The following is a 19,888-nucleotide window of genomic DNA, read 5'->3' as shown; positions in this document are numbered from 1 at the left end:
AAGAAAAGACATTTTATAATCTAAATAATGACCCACACTTGTGTTTGTTTATGTGCGTATATATTTATCAGAGATGTGTAATTTGGCAGCAGCAGGGCCGGTGAGCTACGCTGGATGGAAGATCGTCCACATGTCAAGAACACACGGCACAGCAGAGCGTCAGATCTCTGAATGAGGTTTATCTAAAATTGTTCAATATCCTTGAGTCAGACAGAAGAGGACAATGAACTATAGTTAATATAATATTTAATTAAATCATTCATTTAAGGTTTCTATCACCCAGCAAGTGATGGAAGAAAAGTGGAAACATCCACTCAGATCTCTTTTTCTTAATTCTGATGTGATTATGACGATGATTTACATTTTTATTATGACATGGGTTGGGGTTTTTGTATATTTTGCTGTTTAGTCTCTTAAATTTCAGGCAAATGTGGCCTGGAATCCTCTGTTTTGAAGCTGTGAACATCAGCATCCTGCTTTTGGACATTGTTGCCCCCTGCGAAGGACAGAACAACTGATTCATTTTGGCATTTGTCAAAGACTGTCAAAAGAAAGAAAACACCAAATCTGACAAACCCCCCCAAAAAAACTAAATAATCCTATGCAGCTCTGGAGTCTCAGGAAAAAGTTTGAAGGATTTTCACCAAGAACACACAGGTCACATCAGTAGGTGGGTCAAACAAGGTGCCCCTGTCCTCAAATTACTTTTTGACACCATGGGTAATATGACACACCTTCTCTGGCATCACACTCAGACTGGTCATCCATCTTATCTCCTAATAATACTTCAAAAACTAACTAACAATATATTTTCAAAGAGGTCTTTCATATTCTGTCATTTTCTTTTCAAGTAATATGTTGTAATGATTGCACCTCTTTGAGAGTAATTGCTCATTTAATGCAGGGCTCAAGAGAATGGATGAGTGTTCGCCCTCTTATTGAGCAGTGGATTCATCTCAGGTTGTCTCCCCACTGTATTCCTTCTTTGCCTTAAATGACCAAAGGAGAAGTAAACAGGATCAGTGCATTACGGATGTACGGCGAAAGCAACTAAAGCAAACAACAGGCCACAAAGTTAAATAGGAACAACACAGGTCAACGGTCACATTGTAAACTCTGTCTATATGTATGCAATATATGTTGTACAAATATGTATTTCATATTCAAAAGTAAAAATGTAGATTTGACTACCGTGTGGGTGTGTCTGAAGACTTGCATTCTTTATTTGTTATCATTAAAATGACCTTTGTGATGTAGTTTTCAAAAAAATGTACCAAATCTCTTGTCAAAAACATAAAAAAATGGAAATTATCATAAATTTAAAAAGTGTGTGACACAGAAGAAGCAGTGAGAAAGAGCAAATGATTACATACGCCTGTCACGATTGGACATTTCCATACCTACGTACCGACATACTAAGTAAGTCGTCTTTTGTATGTATTCTTCTGAATGATAATCACACACATGAATCTCGGAGGTTTGACTCAGAAGCAGAGCCCATTATGCAAATTCACTGGAGAGACTGACGAGACTGAGAAGAGTTCTCAGGGCTTTCTAACCGGTATTCCCATTCTTAAGATTGCGTGTCATTAGTGTTTCTATTCTATTCCTATCAAAACACAATCCTCCATGTAATCAAGCATACTCTCTATACTCTTCTGTATACTCTCTCTATACTCTCTCTATACTCTCTGGCTCCAGAATGCCACTGGGACCAAACCCTGCTCATCCACCCAACATGTCAGGTACTGTGCTTTCCGAGATTGCAAAGATACTCAGTCCCCCCAGGAAATCACTGCAAATGTAATACTTTTTATTTATATCTGCAAAGTTTAAATGGATCTCCATGACAAACAAATAAGGGGATAAAATGGGAAATTATGTAGCATTGCAGAAAGACGCTGCATTTTGGTGAATTTGCATTGAAACCTGCAATCAAGAAATTGTGAAAAGCTGGATATTCACAATCTAAGCAAAATTTCAGAATTAACAGTTGAATGGTATAATATAGATAATAGTGTGACAGTGGTTGTGTAACATGCCTTATTGTCAACATGAAGGTCAATCCATGCCCCCACATTCGGAAATCAATTGAAGTCACTGCAGGTTTCTGTTAGTAATACACAACATTGACATTCAAATGATCCATGTTGGCTGTGGTTGTGGATGTAGGATAATGAGCAGGTTTTGCATGGAATAGGCGGAATGTGGAAGAATCTACTTTTCCCTACCTGTGTCATAATTGTGTGCGCGAGTTCAGCTGGGCATAGCAGAAAATGTCTACAGGCAACGTTCCCTCTAATTCCTCTAATCATGTGTCTGGGCATACACACAAGCTCCTTGAGCACACTGAGGACCACACAACATACGCGTAGCGTATGTGACACCTGTCACTCACTGAGTTACATTGCAAAATGGTACAGGAAAATAGGTTATTGGTGTAATTCATTTACAGTTTATGTTGAATTTGATTTTATGCGCAGCATAGATTTTCTTGTGCGCTGACAATGTGCGAGTGGTGCGCAATTGCGCACGCACGCAGCTTAGAGGGAACATTGTCTACAGGAAATAATTGCAAGCCCAGCCAATTGTCTGAAGACGAAAAATGTCAATAAAACCAAAGAACAAACATGACTGAATGTGTGTACAACCAAGACATTGGGACCACAGAGACAGAGGGTCAGAGCAAACTTTGACCTCACATCATTCAAAGTCATGAATAATCAGCACACAAGGCAGAGGCGATGCTGCTGCAGTGTGTATAGCTGGAAGAGGAGCAGCTGGCTACAAGCAAGCGTGGCTGCTCCTGGAAAAGGATTGAGGTTGCTGTGACCTGTGGATCTCTGTTGAAGATGAGATCCCGAGGTCAACCGGAGGTTTTAGTGGGAAATGGACACACAGTGCATGGAGGGCTTCATACACATGAGTCCTGCAACCATAGCAAGTATGGAGTCTAATAGCTGCGTGAGATTGAGTGTGTGATGAAGTTGGAGCTTTGTATAGGGGATTTATCCCCGAGACAAAGACACTGCAGGGCATTGGTCAGCACAAACCCAGCTGGCATGGTTTGAGTTTGAGAGAAATGCACGCACCCAGGACGTTTAGGGCTCAAAGCAATTTAAAGGTGAATTCTGGTATTTGTCGCGATCGTTCCATCACCTAGGAAACAGTCAGTTACATTTTGTGGAAGATGGAGAATTGAATGTTTTTTTTATATTGGAACGCAAACAGAAAACCAACTCACTGCCAATTTTTAATCTCTGTAATGAAAAATAATCTTCCAGTTTCTGCACAGTGACGTACGATTCTAATGTTTTCATCTTCAGTGTGTTAGCCTCTAATGATATTTTTGACATCCTCTATCTAACTGTTAGATGGAGGAGGCAATAATAACAAAAATATCAATGCTGTTAGATTCTAACAGTTGAGAATATGTTAATTACACTGCAGGGGAGGTTGTTAAACCTCACACGTACATTTGCATAAAAGCATCTGCCCAATGAATAACGTCAAGTGATAGGAGACCTTGAGTTACATTCATCCGAATTTTTTGCACATTTGAGTGATTCTGGATTCTGTGACTGGATTCTGAATGTAACTGTTTGGAGTGACTATAAACTCTTGGTTTATTTGAATTTTGAACATAAATCCTGTTATTTCAGTACATTTTCTAACCTGTAATTGTAGAGTAGTATGGTACACAGCATATACGGTGTACTTATACTCTCAGTGCAACGTATTTGAAGGATATTAAACGAATTATGGATGTCTTGTCAAAAGGAAAATATGGATCGCTGCTGGAAACGAAAATATTCTCCTTTCTTTTCCAACAGGGGGTCATTCTGTATTCTCCTCCACTCGCTGTCCTGTCTCACTATTTCCATTTATTCTGCTTATGTAATAAGCGCTTCTTTCAATAGTACAGGGAAACATCAAGTCTACTGATGTATGCATGCATGCACACTAACCGGCTGCACCTTATTTAGTTCCTCCTATAGTGTTAAGTCAGTAAATTCTGAACACCCTGGAGAAATCAGTATGCAGTGTGAAAGTGGTATAGTGCTGGAGGCTGTAGTCCTCTTATTCTGAATAGAGGTTGTTCCTTCGTTGATTTATGGGAGGTTGGACACACTTCTGCCTCTGCCCACACTCACATAAATATTTTCATTGAAGAAGCCGCAAAACATATCCTGCTGGAAAAACAGCCTAAACTGAATGAAATCTTTGAAAATGTCGTTTTTGCATCCGTTTAGAAACTTTGCTGTGAAGTGCGGCTGGAGAAAGTGCTTATGCAGCAGATAGGAGACACAGCTTCTGATGGTAGCACTTGAAATTTCAGCTCAGTAACCATGTACTATCTTGGTAAGAACAATACTTATTTGTTCTTTTTTTAAGCATGATATTGGGGCAAACATAGCGGTGTAGCAATGGAGAAAAACAGCTCAGGGTTATAATGGGGCAGACGGTTGTAATGACGTAATAATGGTGTCACATAGTTGCTAGAATGTCAAACGCAGGGAAATCACTTTTGCCCTTTTCCAACATTGTATAATTGGATGAATGTGAGGTCATTTTTAAGTGCTTTGGATACAAACGCTTAACAAGTACAGTCCACTCATCATTCATATTACCTGAGTGAGCCAACAATCTGTCTGTGTCAAGTGGAGATTATATCAATATAATAGAAGGAGAAATGGAAGAAGAGGAAAGTCTTGCATAAGGTATGTTTTGTTAAATATACAGGTATACGCCCTACGATAAAGATGATTTGAGATAATCCAGTCCTCCCTTTGAGAGGAAATGAAACTCAATAAATAACAATAAATCTGTTGTTGTCAGTTTTATTTCAGATTAGATCTCTATCGCTTAATCTTTACAAAATTATCAAAATAGCTCTCTTTCATCACAGGCTTTAGAAGACAGTCATTTCTTGGACAGAAAGCACAGGTGCACCATTTGACCACATTATATGAGTCATTATTAGTAAGTTTTAAGTTCAAAACATGTTTTAGAATATTTCCTGGATTCATTCTGTTGTTGTTGTGGTAAAAGACAGAATGCTTGTCTGACTTTAAAGGTGTGAAGCCTTGATCGAACAGTGTAAACAGTATATAGACAATGAGCCTCTATGCAGGGTGATCCATTATCAGCAGTAGATGAAATCTTTAGGTTTAGGCACTTAGATTAAAGTCTTCTTGTCAACATTCACACAGATTCTTGATTATAGCAGCATGTATACGCGAAGAGGAAGAATTAGGGTTTTTAACTAACACCTGCTGAATCCAGGGGCTCACAGTTTAGCCCTGCCTGGCGTCATCTGGAGGTCCTGCAGCTTCATAGCCATGCCCATGTTCCCAGAGATCTTCAGCTTCCCATTCATGAATGCCTGAGGAGAAAAAACAATCTTGAATGAATCACTTTTATTAAATTACAATAACTTTTGTCTTTCAAAGAAGCATTTTGCATGTCTGATGGACTGCATTTGATAATAATTCATTATCTACTCCTAACAGTCCTCTAGTTATGAACCTGAAGAACCCCTGCATCATTAATTGTAACCTTCAAATGTGAAAACATATGTCATCTACCTGTAAAAATGTAAACGTTTGGTAAAGATCCAGCGGGGATTAGTTTCACCTTAACAATATTAGAATCATAATGAAGTTGCAGCATGTAGGAGAGCAACCAGTACAATGAGCCTTGATCACATAACCCGAATTCAGATCAGTGGGTTTGATTTATAACTTTGAATATGAAATCCAATTCCCTGCTGGAAACAAAATTCTAATTAAAATTGACCAGCTAACAACTGATTCATTGGTAATGTCTTTAATTACACCTTTGTGTTGGGAGGAATTAGACATATTCCCTTTCTCAGCTACTTCAGTTTGTGTCCTACATTGTACTGATATTGCTTTATCTTGAGTTTTTCTTACATTTTACTTACTTACTTACTACTTACATTATATTAAACCATGAATGTCCAATTAGTTTGATCAAAAAATTATAATAAGTGTATTTATTGGGGCAAAATAAACTACAACAGATGAAACTAGGTCTGTAGCAGTGAAACCGATTACCAACTGCTATGTGCTGCTGTTAACTGGGCTGCCACTAAGGTATGTAATCTGATCTTTAAATCTCCTCTTCATTGGTTGTTTCACAGCAGTAAATTGGAAAAAGAGGGGAAAGATGATAAGAGTAAAAATCCAATGGGACTGATATGGAAAATCTACAATATCCCAAAGTGTACAAAGTTTTCTCATTTCGTTTCATGAGACAGGATCTCTGAACTGAGTACATTGCCTTGATTACAGTCTCCCCTGAGCTCTAAAACAAGCTTGATCAATACCTCCAACACAAATCTTTTTTCTGGCTAAGTGGGCATTTTTTCATCCACTTATCCCATCAGTCAAAATCAACAAATATTAATGGCAACTGACAACTTCTCACTCTCACTGAAAAAGACAGTGACAGAGCTGTAATAAAACAGCATCAATCATCAAGTTTAAACAATAGAAAGACTTGGTGGATGTATGCTCTATACTGAAACAAAGGCACTACCCAAAAGTAAACATCAAACCGACTTTGTGAGGTTCTACACACCGTTTGCGGGTTCATCTTTCCGGTCATCAAATCCAGGAGATCCTGGTCTGCCATGGCAATGGTGCAGTCGGCCTTTACACCTTTAAGAAAAACAAGAAAAAAAACATCTTTAATATTGCTTTATGATCACAGCACATCAAATGTATCCAGTATACTCCTTCTGCGCACAGTCAGAGATAAAAGCTGTGCTAAAAGGGGAGATGTGACCACTATAAAAGATCATTATATTCAGTAGGTATCAGACTAACTAACATTGATGACGTTAAATGCAGCTCAGCCAAAGAAAAGAAAGCACGGCAAAGAACACTTGAGATTTTCATGATTTTCCTCATGATGATCCATACGTGTTCAATTCTTAACTCTAGATCCAAAAGTTTCTTTCACCGTCATGCTGCTATTATGCCTCAGACCTGAAAACCATGAAACCAGCCTAACACTTTCGCCTTTGTTACAAGCAGTGTTCAACCAGGGACATTGACTTCCATAGCTCACAAGTACCTCTTTTTGCAGTAGATGTCCTTGCTGCTCTGATAAAGAAGCTAGGATTTAAGTGCCCGCATGTCATGGTCGTTTCATTCGTTTTCATCATTCAGTTTTTATCAGATTTCTGTACCCTTCTTTTGACCAATCAGAAATTATGAAATCATTTGTGTGGCTGGTATAAGTGGGTGTGGTTTGGAGCGGGAGTTGAAGGTTGAAGGAATATCAAATTGCTCTGGTTTATTCCAAAGCTGCATTGTGTTATTGGTTCCTGTGAGGCTAACACAAGAATAATAGACAATAATGTGAATCTGTTTTGACACCTACGTAAATTAAACAATCCAGGCAGGAGAAATTGTTAACTGTGGTGAATACTTTACCACAGCAATTACTAAACTTAAACATACAATGAACTCCTTTCACTCTTGAGAAGATGAGAAGAATCCAGGCTACCATATGGCTGCAGTCTGAAATGTTTTTGTAGAAATACAGCTGCAGTGTAACATCTCAACTTGTCAGATGGAAAAGCAATGGCAATCTTCCACAATAATGGCTTACATCCAGTAAACATCATGAGCCTAATCGAAACAGGTAGGTGGCTATTTGCCTGTGTATGCGTGTGTGTGTGTGAGTGTGTGAGAGAAGGAGATTTAAATCTTATAAGCGAGGACACAACCCTAATGAAAAGAGTGGGATTTGTATAAACAAACACACAAACATTGATTCCTTCCTCTCCCAGAAGAAGCCAGACCTTCTCTCCATCCTCCACACTTTCAGTGAGAACCCTGCGCTGGATTAGGTAATGAGCCAAAACATTCCAAGATTCTGGTCTGTCATGTACAAAGTTAAATTCATTTTAGATGCTGATGAATTTCAACGGTGTTCACGAGTTGCTGACAAGATTTTGTTGTCTTGTCGCTGTAGCGCCACTATCAGGTCGACTCGTGTTTGTGCACTCAAATTTAGAGGCAAACTGTGGCAAAATGATAAGAACTATCAAACAAACAAAGATATCACTTTTATACTGCTTGGCCCAGACATTCCACAGGTTATATTTTGTGACAAAGTCAAATTGTCTTCTCTTAAATGTCTAGCTCATAATGTTGTGGGGGTTTGACTGACAGAGACTGATTTGTTAGGCTTCACACTCCAAGATCTATAAATCTAATTAGATGTTGAACATGCGAGACTCCCCATTGATAAAGGCTTAAAATAACAACCATGGCCTCTGAAAAACAAAATTCATCCCAACACTCTCCTGATATGGTATCTGGCACATACCTGAATCAGTGGTGACACAACCGTTGCCATTTTTCACATCCACTGTCCAAACTGCTTTCTTCCCCTCTGGTCCGTCCTTCACTTCGAACGTAAACACTCCACGGATCTTGTTGACGAGCTGCTCTCCGCGCTGCAATCAACAACAGAGTGTCAGAGTGCAGTGAAAAGCTCCTCAACCTACAGCGGCACTAACTACTCATCTGTTACTGACTCACTATTGAACCTATTTCCCGTTAAGCAAGTTTGCTTCTTATTCCGAAATTTCCGTGGCTTCGTAATATAATAACAGCTTCGCTTGCTGTGTTTCAAAATATTCCCTGACTTAATTCTCCTTGCAGAGGTTTTGTCCCATTCTTTGCAGCTTTGCAAACTCGTGCACAGCTCAAATGAGGGAAAGATGATTTATATTGTTGTGGAGTAATGATCCGCCTCAAGTGCCGACTTTTGTGCCACTACATTATAAACTGTGTTGCACTTTTCCCCATATGTCTAAAAGCATGACAGCTCATTTACTATCAGTGCATAAGTATAAGTATAAACACTCAGTGAGCAGTTACATGGAAGGGGTATGAGGTACATTTTGTCTTTTGTTCACATTAGTCATTCACCTGCTCACCTGCAAAGGATGCTATTTCATATTAACAGATCAGCTTGATAAACAGTATTATCCTCGCTCCAAAGGACGAGGGATGTTAATCAATGTGCTCGGCAACTGCCTGTACTAACGCACTGACCCTGACAAATAAGAAGAATGAATGTTTTGATTAAAAAAGAGCCGTTTCCATCCCGGCAAAAGACTGAGAAAATGCAGTAATGTTTTGTTATTTTTTATACAAGTGAAGAGAATATGAGCGACCGTGGTGTTAAGACAGCCAGCATAAATGGTCCAAATGATTCAAATTAGGCGGTACTGCAATTACAAGATCCCGTGTGGCATCCGAGAGCAGAGGATAAAACAGGAAGGGCAATTAATATAATAGCTATGGACCATTCATCAGCTGTATAAAGGAAACACAGGCTTTATCCATAGGCTGAGTCCTATTTTGACCAATTAATGCAGACTTTTGATAAAAAAAAGTGATGTGTTAATGGTGGTGACTGTCCAAGGTAATTGGTGCTGCTTTACCTCCTCTAATTGTCTTTCAATCTCCTTGAAGACAGTGAAAGCTTTAAAGTCCTCCAGACTGCTGGCTGAGCTGGTGGGAAGTGCAACTACCTGGGATCTGTGGGAAGCAGGAAAAACGGTTCAAATTCACACATCAAAGTAAAACACTGTGCAAATGACCGCTACCAAACTACCAAAATAAGGTTCAGGGGTAATTCAGTTGCATGGGAAGCCTTGAAACTCTTCTGTGATGCTGAATAGAGTTGCAATAGAAAGAGAAAAAGGAAGTGTATGGGGGTGGGCGACTTCATAGGTAGTAGTATTCATGTAGCATTATATGACTGAGGAGTACCATTCAGACAAATTGACGTGTAACAATGATTTAGCCTATATGGAGTGGAGAGTGAAAAGGCGGATTGGTTGTCATGGAGCAGTGATGGGCATTTCTATCTTCAGCTCACATGCACTTACAGTACTTGCTGCCTTCCCTGTCAAACCCATGTCAGTCATATTATGTGGCATATGTCACCCTGGTAACATGGGGAGCACATGACGCATAACATGAGCACTCCCAAGTTAATAGAAAGCCAGAGATCCGGAGGAAAAACAAGACTGCGGCATGAATGAGTGTACCGGATTGTTTTTTTGATCCAGCCTAGTGAAATAACTGCAATTATTGCTCACCTGGCTTCCTGTGGGAATCCCAACCTGTAGAGAGCGACAACCGCAGCTCCTCCTAAGCCAATGTTGTGTTGCAGGCCAACTTTTGCCCCTGGGACCTGCCTGCTGCCCGCCTGTCCTCTGAGCTGCCAGCACAGCTCCGCACACTGGGCCAGACCTGAGCAGGCACACAGGGGGTAAAGAGAGAGTGGACAGGTTGGAGGTAAGGGGTATGGGGTCTGCACTGAAAAACTGAAAAAAAAAATGAATTCCCACAACAGCAGCGAGACATTGTAAAGTAAATTAACTGAGCAAATCCAAAAAACAACACGAGAGGTTCAGCTGCTGTGGAGGTTTTGCAATTTAAGCTTAGTTTTGTACAGAATAACAAGCCTCGCCCTTTTTCCATTTCATAGACAGAAGCACTTATGGGTTCTGTTTTGATGGCTTATGTTTCACTAACCTTGAAAAACAATGGGAATTGTGCTGTGATATTTTAGCTCACAGTAAAAACAAGATGGCTATATTCATCAATCCAGAATGAAGGCTTGATGGAAATTATATTGAAATTCCTGTTGGGCAAATGACATTTCAAGAACATCAAGGACATCAAAAGCATGTATTTCTTTATTGCTGTAATTTCCAAATCACAAATAGGCTGCAATTATTTGTAACCAGAGGATATGTGTTTGTCAGACAAACTCCAACATGTCATGCAAACATATCAAGTTAGTTGTTCAGTTCAAGTTCTTAAAACATGCGACTGCAGCTCCTTCATGTGTGTGATTATCCAGGTGAAATGTTGTAATACTTCATATCCTCGTTAATTTTACACAAAGGGGTGACACCTTGACTCCTTATCTGACAACTCACTTCCTAATCTTACCAGACCCGGCTCCTGTGCCAGCGTTACAGCTAAGCGTATCATCCCATCTGGTTAATGAGCTTTCCCATTTCCCCATTAACCCAATAAGCTCAAGGGCTCAGGGGTAAAGAGCTCTTTATGGTGTGTCTTTTACAGGGGGCAGGACACTTGTGAACTCCTCCGTTGAACTCTTAAGTGTTCAAGGCTCACAGGAAAATTCAGTTGGTTAAATCTTCTGTGAGAGTGTGACAGGTTGCCTCTGGAAATTCACACATTTCCCTGAGGAGTACATTAAACATAAGGCATTTGTGCTGACAAATGATTTCACACCTTTCAGAATTTTCAATTTAAGAAACATACTGTACAGGTCTGCTGTAAATAACCACAACCATCAAGTTGCTCATTAGTGAGCCTCCAAGGTCCTTGTATGTCACGTCAACACCTGACATTAACTAACTCCCACTTCCTCCCAGGAGAGGATTCCTATAGAAGCAGAACGATTAGGCGTGCATAACTCTCCTCACACTGTAACCGAGGGAAGAGGTCAGAGCTTTGCAACGGAGATTTAGAGCAACACGGTGGATCAGACGGAGCTTAGCTGACTGGGTCACTCACACACAGGAGACTCGGAGGAGAAAAACAGGTAACACGAATGGCGAGAGAGGGGAAGAAAACCAAAGAAAACTGATCAAACAAAGATAACTGTGATGGTGACAGAAAAAACGTTCATGTACTCAAGGCTGTCGGTTTCTGTGTGTGAATCTGAGAAATCGAAAGACACCTACAGTGGTGCATTATAAGGAAAACCTAGGCTGTTACTTTCTCTAACAGAGAATGAAGAATAAAATGTAGAGCTTGAGAAAAGTAATAGCGGGGCGGTAGCAGCATTTAAAGGAAACCAAAGTCCCAATCAACAGGCTTCTCACATGCACACTCCTCTCTACCTAGAATAGATGAAGAGCTGCTGGCTATTGCTATGAAAGAGATGCCCCCTAGTGGTCATTAGTATATATAAAAACCCATCCATCTGCAAGCGGAAGCAAAAGTTTATTTTGTCGAAGTCGTCATCTTACTGGTTGTAGAGTGAAATGTTACTGTGGCGTGTATGATTACTCTATTCATCATGCATGTATGACAATTGCCTCCTGAGAGGGTCTGACAGTCAACATATTCTGCATACCTGTGGCCCCCAGAGGATGTCCTTTAGAGATGAGACCACCACTGGGGTTGACAACAAACTTGCCCCCGTATGTGTTGTCCCCTCTGTCAATTAGTTCTCCTGCTTTACCTACAATGGTTGCAAAACACATACACTTACAGAGAGTATGATGTAACAACTGCAGATTGACATTACAACATCATGACAAGCTAAATCAGTAGCAATCTCAACCAAATCCTGAAAATTTTGACGCCAATTATACATTTATTGCCTATTCTATTAAACAGAAAAATATGCTGCAATATAGTGCAAGGAAATCCACTTATTGATTCTCAGATTTTCAAAGATAAACTCTCACCCTCTGGACACAGTCCTAGGGCCTCATATGTGATGAGCTCATTGGCAGAGAAGCAGTCATGCAGCTCGACCACACTGACATCGCTGGGCTTCAGACCTGCAGCCTCATAACACTTTTCAGCAGCAAGTTGAGACATGTCGTATCCCACCTGAAGGAAAGGAGTTAAAATTAATAAACAAAATGAATACATATCTAAAAATCATGATAAGTATTTTTGAATGTACACTCTGACATCTTCTCTATTGGGAAAATGTATGTGTCCAGATTCCATCTTACCATCTTAATACAGCTGTTTTCATCAAATGTGGTGGTGAGGTCTGTCACCATTTCCTGGGCAACAATCTCCACTGCCTGGCTCTCCAGAGAGTGAGTTCTGACAAAGTCCTCACTGGCCAAGACGGCAGCTCCAGCACCGTCTGATGTGGGGCTAATGAGAAAGCGAGAGCAGGACAAGCAGTGGTGGTGATGTCAGGCAATCCCATTGCAGTGAAAAGCAGTGAGGAGATAACTACTCTCACCGATCAGATTACATAAATATAAAAAATTAAAAAAATGTACAAACTGAAAAGCATGACTCATCAATTAATAGCACTAAATACTCTTTTGACACCAAGTCTGCACGTTTCTTTATTGCACTTGTTTGGGTGATATCTGGTTCTCGTTTTTCATGCTGTACTATAAGTGTTGCACAGTAATTTCCCTCGGGATAATAAACTTTCATCTTATCTTATCTTAAGTCGGATATTGAGAAACTTACCAGCACTGCAGAAGTGTGAGGAACTCAAACACCTTCCTTGACTTCATGACCTGCTCCAAACTGTACTCGTCCTGGAACTGGGAGTAACTGCATTCACATACACACAATCACATGCGCTTAAGAATTTAAACACTATTTGGGGACAGTCAACTCACTCTGCAACAATAGTGAACAATACAGTTTTTAATAGAGCTCAGTATCTTACGGGTTGTTGGTGGAATGCTTGTGGTTCTTCCAGGCAATTTTGGCAAAATGTTCTGGTTTAGTACCTGGATGAGATTCACACATTGACACAAATGTTCATTATGATATGCATACTAGATTTAAATTGCACATTTAAGACAAAGAACACCTTGTACACTATTCACCCATTTGCCACACATAGCACGTACCATATTTCTCCATGTGCTCCCTTCCAGCATTTCCAAACATCTGTGGTGCTGCTGGTGCTGCTACCATCCCATAGCGATTGATCATCACCTCCATGTGCTTGTCCATGGGATTGGTCCTATCCATATACTAAAAAGTAACAATGGAAATAGACAATGCATACATAAACATACAGACATAAATCCATTTTAATCGTAACAGGTCTTCCAATTAGGACCAAGGGGCCAATTAGGAATTGTATGGGGATTTGTATGGGGGTCTTATTCTGCTCACACCTCAGCTATCTGCTCCCCTGACTATGGTTAGTATAAGCAGTTACGGAAAATGCATGAGAAAAGCAGGTTCATTATTCTTTCTTTCCTTTTCGGTTCATTACAGGAAAAACTGTGTGCCTATCGAATATCTTTCTTTAAGTCAGAGCACCAACCTACAAGCAAACCAATGGCAGACAGCATTACAATAATCTTTATAATAAAATGAAAATCCAATATCCCTGCACCAACTTTGTGAGTTTGAGTTTGCAGAAACCCAATGAATTCAATTCTATGGCCATTTTTCCAACTTGAGTTTGTAGGGTTGCTGCTTTGCTGCATTTGGCACTCTGGAAGGGAGGAAATTCAAAGATTCCAGGTACAGGAACCCAATTTGCTGCAGTTAAGAGGGCTTTATTTATATGGATAGATCTTGTTAAAAATATTTATTAAACTAGCGTGTATGAGGTTCAGCGAGCCTTCATCAGGGTTACACCCGATAAGAATTTTAACTGCAGAAAATCCACGAGTGCCTGAGCCTGAAATCTTTCCTCTGACAACAAAGGGATGAGTTTATTATCAATTTCTGCTTCATATTACAGTTTTATACCTTTGACGACAAAGAGCCCCTCTCCATCTTCTCAAACCCAAGAGCAAGCACACAGTCGGCAACACCTGCAAAAAAAAGAGGATGAGAAGTGCACAGTCACATTTTCACTTTGAAGAGAAGAAAGACAAATGTTGAAAAAGATTTTCATGATCCACTATATCCAACAGCAATGTCCCTCTTTCAAAATGCCTCCCCCTTATGAAACATACACCTTGTGGATTTGCATTTCAAATTCAATGACTGAATATCAGCAACATCACTGTCTTGCCGTTAACCTGTAAAAACCCTGAAATAAAGAGACAAGTCAAGCTTTGTCCTTCTGGGCTGACTGACCTCCCTGCACCAGCTGCCGAGCCATGAAGAGAGCAGTGGAGCCTGTGGAGCAGTTGTTGTTGACATTGATAATGGGAATCCCAGTCAGGCCGAGGCTGTGGTAAATGGCCCTCTGCCCACAGGTGGAGTCCCCTGGTGGAGCAAAGAATGAGTAGAAACATTCTGTATTGTTTGTTTTGCTTTTCAGCAAGAAATATAATTAATATAAAACGTAGGCGAGTTGTTAGGGTGTACACACATTGCAAAATACACATTGTAAAATCAATTATGGCCTTTGAGTGGACCTGACATTACGTAACTTGAATATCACGGTACAAATCCAACATTGTATTGGTGAGTTAGGTGGCGTTTCTTACCATAGACATATCCAACACACGCTTGTTCAATGGCAGAATATGGGATTCCTGCATCTGCGAGGGCTTTTTGACCTTTAGACAAAAATGTAGACAAACACATTCGGTTGATTGATAAGTTCTGAGCCTATTCACTTTACAACATAATATCCTTCAAACTTAACACAGTGAAGTCTGCACTGAGTGAGTTACTTTTTTGTTTGTATTTTAAGAAGTTTCATAGAATACTTTTGCTGGGGACTTCTGGTTTAGCGAAACATGGGAGACAATGTATGTGTTGATGGCGCCCTCTGGAGGACCCTGCGGTTATTATTGTTATGGCGAAAATGGGAAAACGTCTAATGTTGTATTTTTTTTTAGATATTTTTACATTCCCCAAAAATGTAATGTAATCACATCCACAACGTTACACCTAAAGCATTTTTCATTTCAGGGAAAAGACAAAGGTCAGTTGTGTGATGTGGTGGGTACTGAAAACATTCAAAGCCACCATAGTTTACAGCCAGATAGTACATAATCACTGCATGTTTATATTAAATACTATAATTACTGAGCTCTAATTAAAGTAGTTGATGATTCATCCATAGAAACATTAAAGCCCTTGCTCACCTTCTTGCATGTTAGGGTCAGAGGCTCAATTCACAAGCATTCCCTTGGTATGACAGCATACCTGTTCATAATGTGTGATTATGTATGTAATAAAAAGCATTTATCACCTGCTTCTTTGGCCATATCAGGGTAGTCAAAGTTCTCTCTGGATCCAGGCTTCTCAAACTGCAAAGAAAGTCAAGAAAATCAAATACAATCAGGATGGTATTTCAAAAACTGTGTAACCTAATCAAATCTGTTGGTCTGTGTTCACTAATTTTGTTTTGAAATTGTGATTAGAGCTCTGGATTGTTTTCTTCCACATTCAAAAGTGTTGGATTCGAACCCGCAGCCTTCCTGTTGCGGTGTTGACATTTCTAATTATTATTTTGAAAAATAAAAAATAATTGATTGCATTGTTATGCTACGGTCCCTTTAAATGACGTCAGCTAACGGGGCCAGAGTGCAGAGGTGGATGATGACCCTTCACACAGTTAGTGTGGACCATGGAGTCTGAACTTTGATAAAGGAGACTTGGGGAAATTATCCGGGTATTAAAGCAGAGTTGTAGCTGCAACTTTAAAATCGAAAATTGACACAAACAAGAATTATTTACGCAACTCAAGATAATGTTAGCCTCTCATGTCGACAACATGGGACTGTCAGTACTGTGGCGGTTGTTGCACAGGTGTCAAAGCATAAAGTTGATATTTCTCTGTCTTTCTATTTGCATTTCGAAGTAAAGAATAAAATGATAATGTCTTTATGTGGGCTGCACAGCGGGACTACGGTGGTGTGTCCAGCAAATTCTGTGTTAGCTCAATGTGCTAGCCATAAAACTTCAGCTCCTTCATGTCCTCTTAAGGAATCAAAACATTGATTATTATATACAACTACATATTGTCACCTTCGTCATCCCCACGCCGATGACAAACACCCTGTCCTTCCTCTTGCCAGGTGCCATGGTTGCTAGTCTTCTGTGGGTGAACGTCCGGACAGCAGACAGCAGCAAACGCATTGAGACACTGGAGGATAACCCGACACAACAAAGATCGTCTATTACTGAAGAGATCGTCAATGTCTGAGATGATGTGTCACTCTGAGAGTTATAGACACACAATCCCCACCTGACTAACTTTGACTCCAGATCTATAGCCTATATATATATATAGTGCCCTGCTCATGTGAAATGGCAGGAGCATTAACCTAAAGCACATGATTTTGATGGTAGGGGAAACCCACATAGACACGGGGAGAACACGCATAGAACTCCACATACAAAGGAGCCAGCGTACACCACTCAAACACGAAAAGAAAGACCTCAACTCAATCTTTCACATTTCAAATTTATTGTGGTTGTGGCGCGAAAAAAGAAACCTCTTCATCTGTTGGCCCTGTTGATTTATCCAAGGTGTGTATACGGACAATCCAATGCTGTGGTTTACTGTCTTTTCTTGATGATCAACCAAACCAGCCTGCCTTAGTGTATGCAGCATCCTTACTGTTAGAAAATGGGCCCGTGGATATTTGGCTGTAGTGTTCACCGGCCCAGCTTGGAGGCTCATACGAGGACTTCAGCACTTGATGAACTTGTGTGTGACCTCATATATGCCCACCGACTCTTTGAGTTTCTCATCGTAGTCTGTCCAGTCCTGCATAGATGAATCAAAGATAAGGAGCCATCAACACTTTATTCTACATGAGGTGATACTGTGAGCGCGTGTTTAACAGTTCCACTGCACTTACGTTCTCTTGTAGGTTGATTTCAGGAAACGGTGTTCCAGATTCTGCTCCTTGTGCGGCGAACCCAGCCTGCATCGGGTTTGACAAAGAAGGACAGAGAGGGTCAAGCAGCACACACACACGCATGATCTACTATATTACATTGTATTATACTAGTCAGTGGCTCAGTCCATAGGGGCTCCATAGGGACTCAGCTTGGTAGAGGCTCAGCGGAGGGACGCGGGTTCGATTCCCAGCATGGACCAAGAAAGTGGACTCATTGCAGCTGGAGGGTTGCCAGTTTGCCTCCAGCGCACTGCCGAGTTGCCCTTGAGCAACGCACCGGATCCCCAAACTGACCCCTCTGTAATGCATGTGTGTGTGTGTTTTGTGATATGCAAGACATGCTAGACAAATTTCAGATGACGTGTTTGCATGTGATTTGACCCAATAAAAAAGTCTCTATTCTATTGTATTCTAGTAATAGAAAACACAACAGGTCCTAAGTGACTATAATCAGGCCTCATCAGATCCACTTTTACCATCTCACAAACAGTATGGTGAATGCTTCAAACTCTGTCAAATAAAGGTTCTCACTTGTGGTTGGAAGTCGATGGGCTCAAGACCTCGACACTCAAACTGCACCATCGTCTTAAAGCCATCACTGTCGTCAGCCTTTAACCCGGCACATAAACAAGACACACACCATTAGTCAATGTCAACAAGTATTAGGATTTTGATCTAAAAGATAATGCACAAAAGGCAAGCTTACATTATAAGGTGTGATTGTGTCACCAAGGATATCTGAAAGGACACAGTACAAACGTGTTATACCTCCAAAAAACCTTCAGAAAGTTACGACGATGAAACAAATATTAAGACGTACCGATTGAATTTTCCCTGGAACATAGTTTACACTTCTGCACCATGCTGGCACTGCCTCTTCCACCTTTTAGTGGCACGTTCTCCTAGTGAAACACATACAACACAAGCTATGTGAGTTGTTTGTGGGTGTTTGTGTGTGTGTGAGCTTTTAAAGATGATTCTGTCCTTACCATGAGAGTAACATACTGCCATTTATCTGGGATCTCTCCACAGTTCCCGCACTTCAGCTGAAACAAAAAGATTATTGTATATCATTGGTTGAGAGAAAGTCACAACTAGAACATGACTAATAGATAAGAAATATGAATATATATATATATATAAGGGCCACTGCATGTGTAAAAGGGTAATTCAAATACATATACTGTATCTTAAAGTTATTGTTACACGCACAATAACACAGCAGAGGCCTAAATACTGTCTTCACATTGCATAAACAACAAGTAAATTACTATTTGTTCAGTTTACAGATAGATTAAATGCTGCAAATCATCAAATATGAGAAGCTGGAACCATTTAGATTCAGAATTACTGAATAACTTTCACATCTGAGCAGTAAACAGCATAAACACATCATAAATTATAGCAAATATACAGTATAAATATAACGCAGCATGTCGAATAACATATATATGTAAAGGTTCGGCCAGTAAGACATAAAGCACTTCAACAGATTTAACCAAACAACGGTGGAAATTAGTTTAAGCGACTGTAGTTTGCTGCAGAATGTTAGGATCGCTGTCATCAGTGTACACATGTTCACTTATTTGACAACGGAGCAGTGGCGCGCCTGTTTGCGTGTTCAGTGATCAAGTTAATGAGACAGTGAAATGATAAAAATGAATGAAAACACGACAACAATTTAGAGAAATGTTGTTTAAAAGAGTGAACTGACATGCTAACTGACAGCCGTGGTACCTTCAGAAACCAGCGGAAGTCCTCATCCAGCGGTCTCACGTTGGTGACATTTTCCAGGGTGGCTTTAAACTGCAGCCCGAATTTCTGTCACGGTGAAGACAAGAGGAGACGTTTAAAGGCTCGCTTATTACCCCCAAAGACCCATTGTGTTCTCCACAATATGCAGCAGAGATACGTACCACCATTTTGAAACCTCCCCGCTGCTAACTTTCCCTGCTGCATTCAAGTGATCGATTTATGTTCCGGATTAAAATAGTTTAATAACTTAAAGCAATTCTGCCTTCGAGTTGTTACGAATAGCAACTTCTAATTGTGACACTACTTACATAGTAAAACATCTGCTATTAGCATTACGTCAGCCTTGTCTTTTTACACTCTATTTCAAGAATTGGGTCAAGCTTGAATGGCCTAGTTTCATATTTACGTCGGCACGCGAAGGGGCCATAGCTTCTGGAGGCATTGACGCCATCTAGCGGGGTAAAGGGGACACTACAGAGACAATACTCAGCGTCTTGGTGCACAAATGTTTATTTGCCCATCAACATCCTATGTGTAATATCAATGACT

General features: G+C 40.2%; 2 protein-coding genes across 2 annotated transcripts; both read right to left on the bottom strand.

Moving 5' to 3' along the window:
* Window positions 1-4,825: 4,825 nt before the first annotated feature.
* scp2a (sterol carrier protein 2a) lies at window positions 4,826-16,854 on the bottom strand. The gene is made up of 16 exons (XM_076144712.1): window positions 16,704-16,854; window positions 15,925-15,982; window positions 15,212-15,283; window positions 14,856-14,987; window positions 14,523-14,587; window positions 13,664-13,790; window positions 13,477-13,540; window positions 13,272-13,358; window positions 12,791-12,941; window positions 12,515-12,662; window positions 12,178-12,285; window positions 10,157-10,310; window positions 9,494-9,590; window positions 8,368-8,497; window positions 6,607-6,686; window positions 4,826-5,386 (listed from the first exon to the last, which is right to left on the bottom strand). Exons 1-16 carry the CDS (start codon window positions 16,812-16,814, stop codon window positions 5,291-5,293), a joined length of 1,680 nt encoding a protein of 559 aa, XP_076000827.1. The 5' UTR covers window positions 16,815-16,854; the 3' UTR covers window positions 4,826-5,290.
* A 272-nt stretch (window positions 16,855-17,126) lies between these two features.
* On the bottom strand, window positions 17,127-19,733 carry czib (CXXC motif containing zinc binding protein). The gene is made up of 8 exons (XM_076144713.1): window positions 19,501-19,733; window positions 19,322-19,405; window positions 18,574-18,630; window positions 18,405-18,486; window positions 18,291-18,322; window positions 18,116-18,193; window positions 17,543-17,608; window positions 17,127-17,448 (listed from the first exon to the last, which is right to left on the bottom strand). The coding sequence occupies exons 1-8, from the start codon at window positions 19,504-19,506 to the stop codon at window positions 17,371-17,373; spliced, it is 483 nt and encodes a 160-aa protein (XP_076000828.1). The 5' UTR covers window positions 19,507-19,733; the 3' UTR covers window positions 17,127-17,370.
* Window positions 19,734-19,888: the final 155 nt, after the last annotated feature.

Source organism: Genypterus blacodes, unplaced genomic scaffold (genome assembly GCF_046128005.1).
Source record: "Genypterus blacodes isolate CSIRO-AG114 ecotype Tasmania unplaced genomic scaffold, CSIRO-AGI_Gbla_v1 ptg000029l_1, whole genome shotgun sequence".
Classification (NCBI taxonomy): Eukaryota; Metazoa; Chordata; class Actinopteri; order Ophidiiformes; family Ophidiidae; genus Genypterus; species Genypterus blacodes.
This window is presented reverse-complemented; position numbering and strand designations above follow the sequence as displayed.

Excerpts from the sequence above, each read along its gene's own strand:
- scp2a (XM_076144712.1), bottom strand. The coding sequence starts at position 16,814 with ATGCGTTTGCTGCTGTCTGCTGTCCGGACGTTCACCCACAGAAGACTA. Across the intron at positions 13,791-14,522 it reads GGGGCTCTTTGTCGTCAAAG|TATATGGATAGGACCAATCC; the intron begins GTATAAAACTGT and ends GTTACTTTTTAG. Across the intron at positions 13,359-13,476 it reads AAGCATTCCACCAACAACCC|TTACTCCCAGTTCCAGGACG; the intron begins GTAAGATACTGA and ends ATGTGAATGCAG.
- czib (XM_076144713.1), bottom strand. Across the intron at positions 18,323-18,404 it reads TTCCAGGGAAAATTCAATCG|ATATCCTTGGTGACACAATC; the intron begins GTACGTCTTAAT and ends GTGTCCTTTCAG. Across the intron at positions 18,194-18,290 it reads ACACAATCACACCTTATAAT|GCTGACGACAGTGATGGCTT; the intron begins GTAAGCTTGCCT and ends GCCGGGTTAAAG.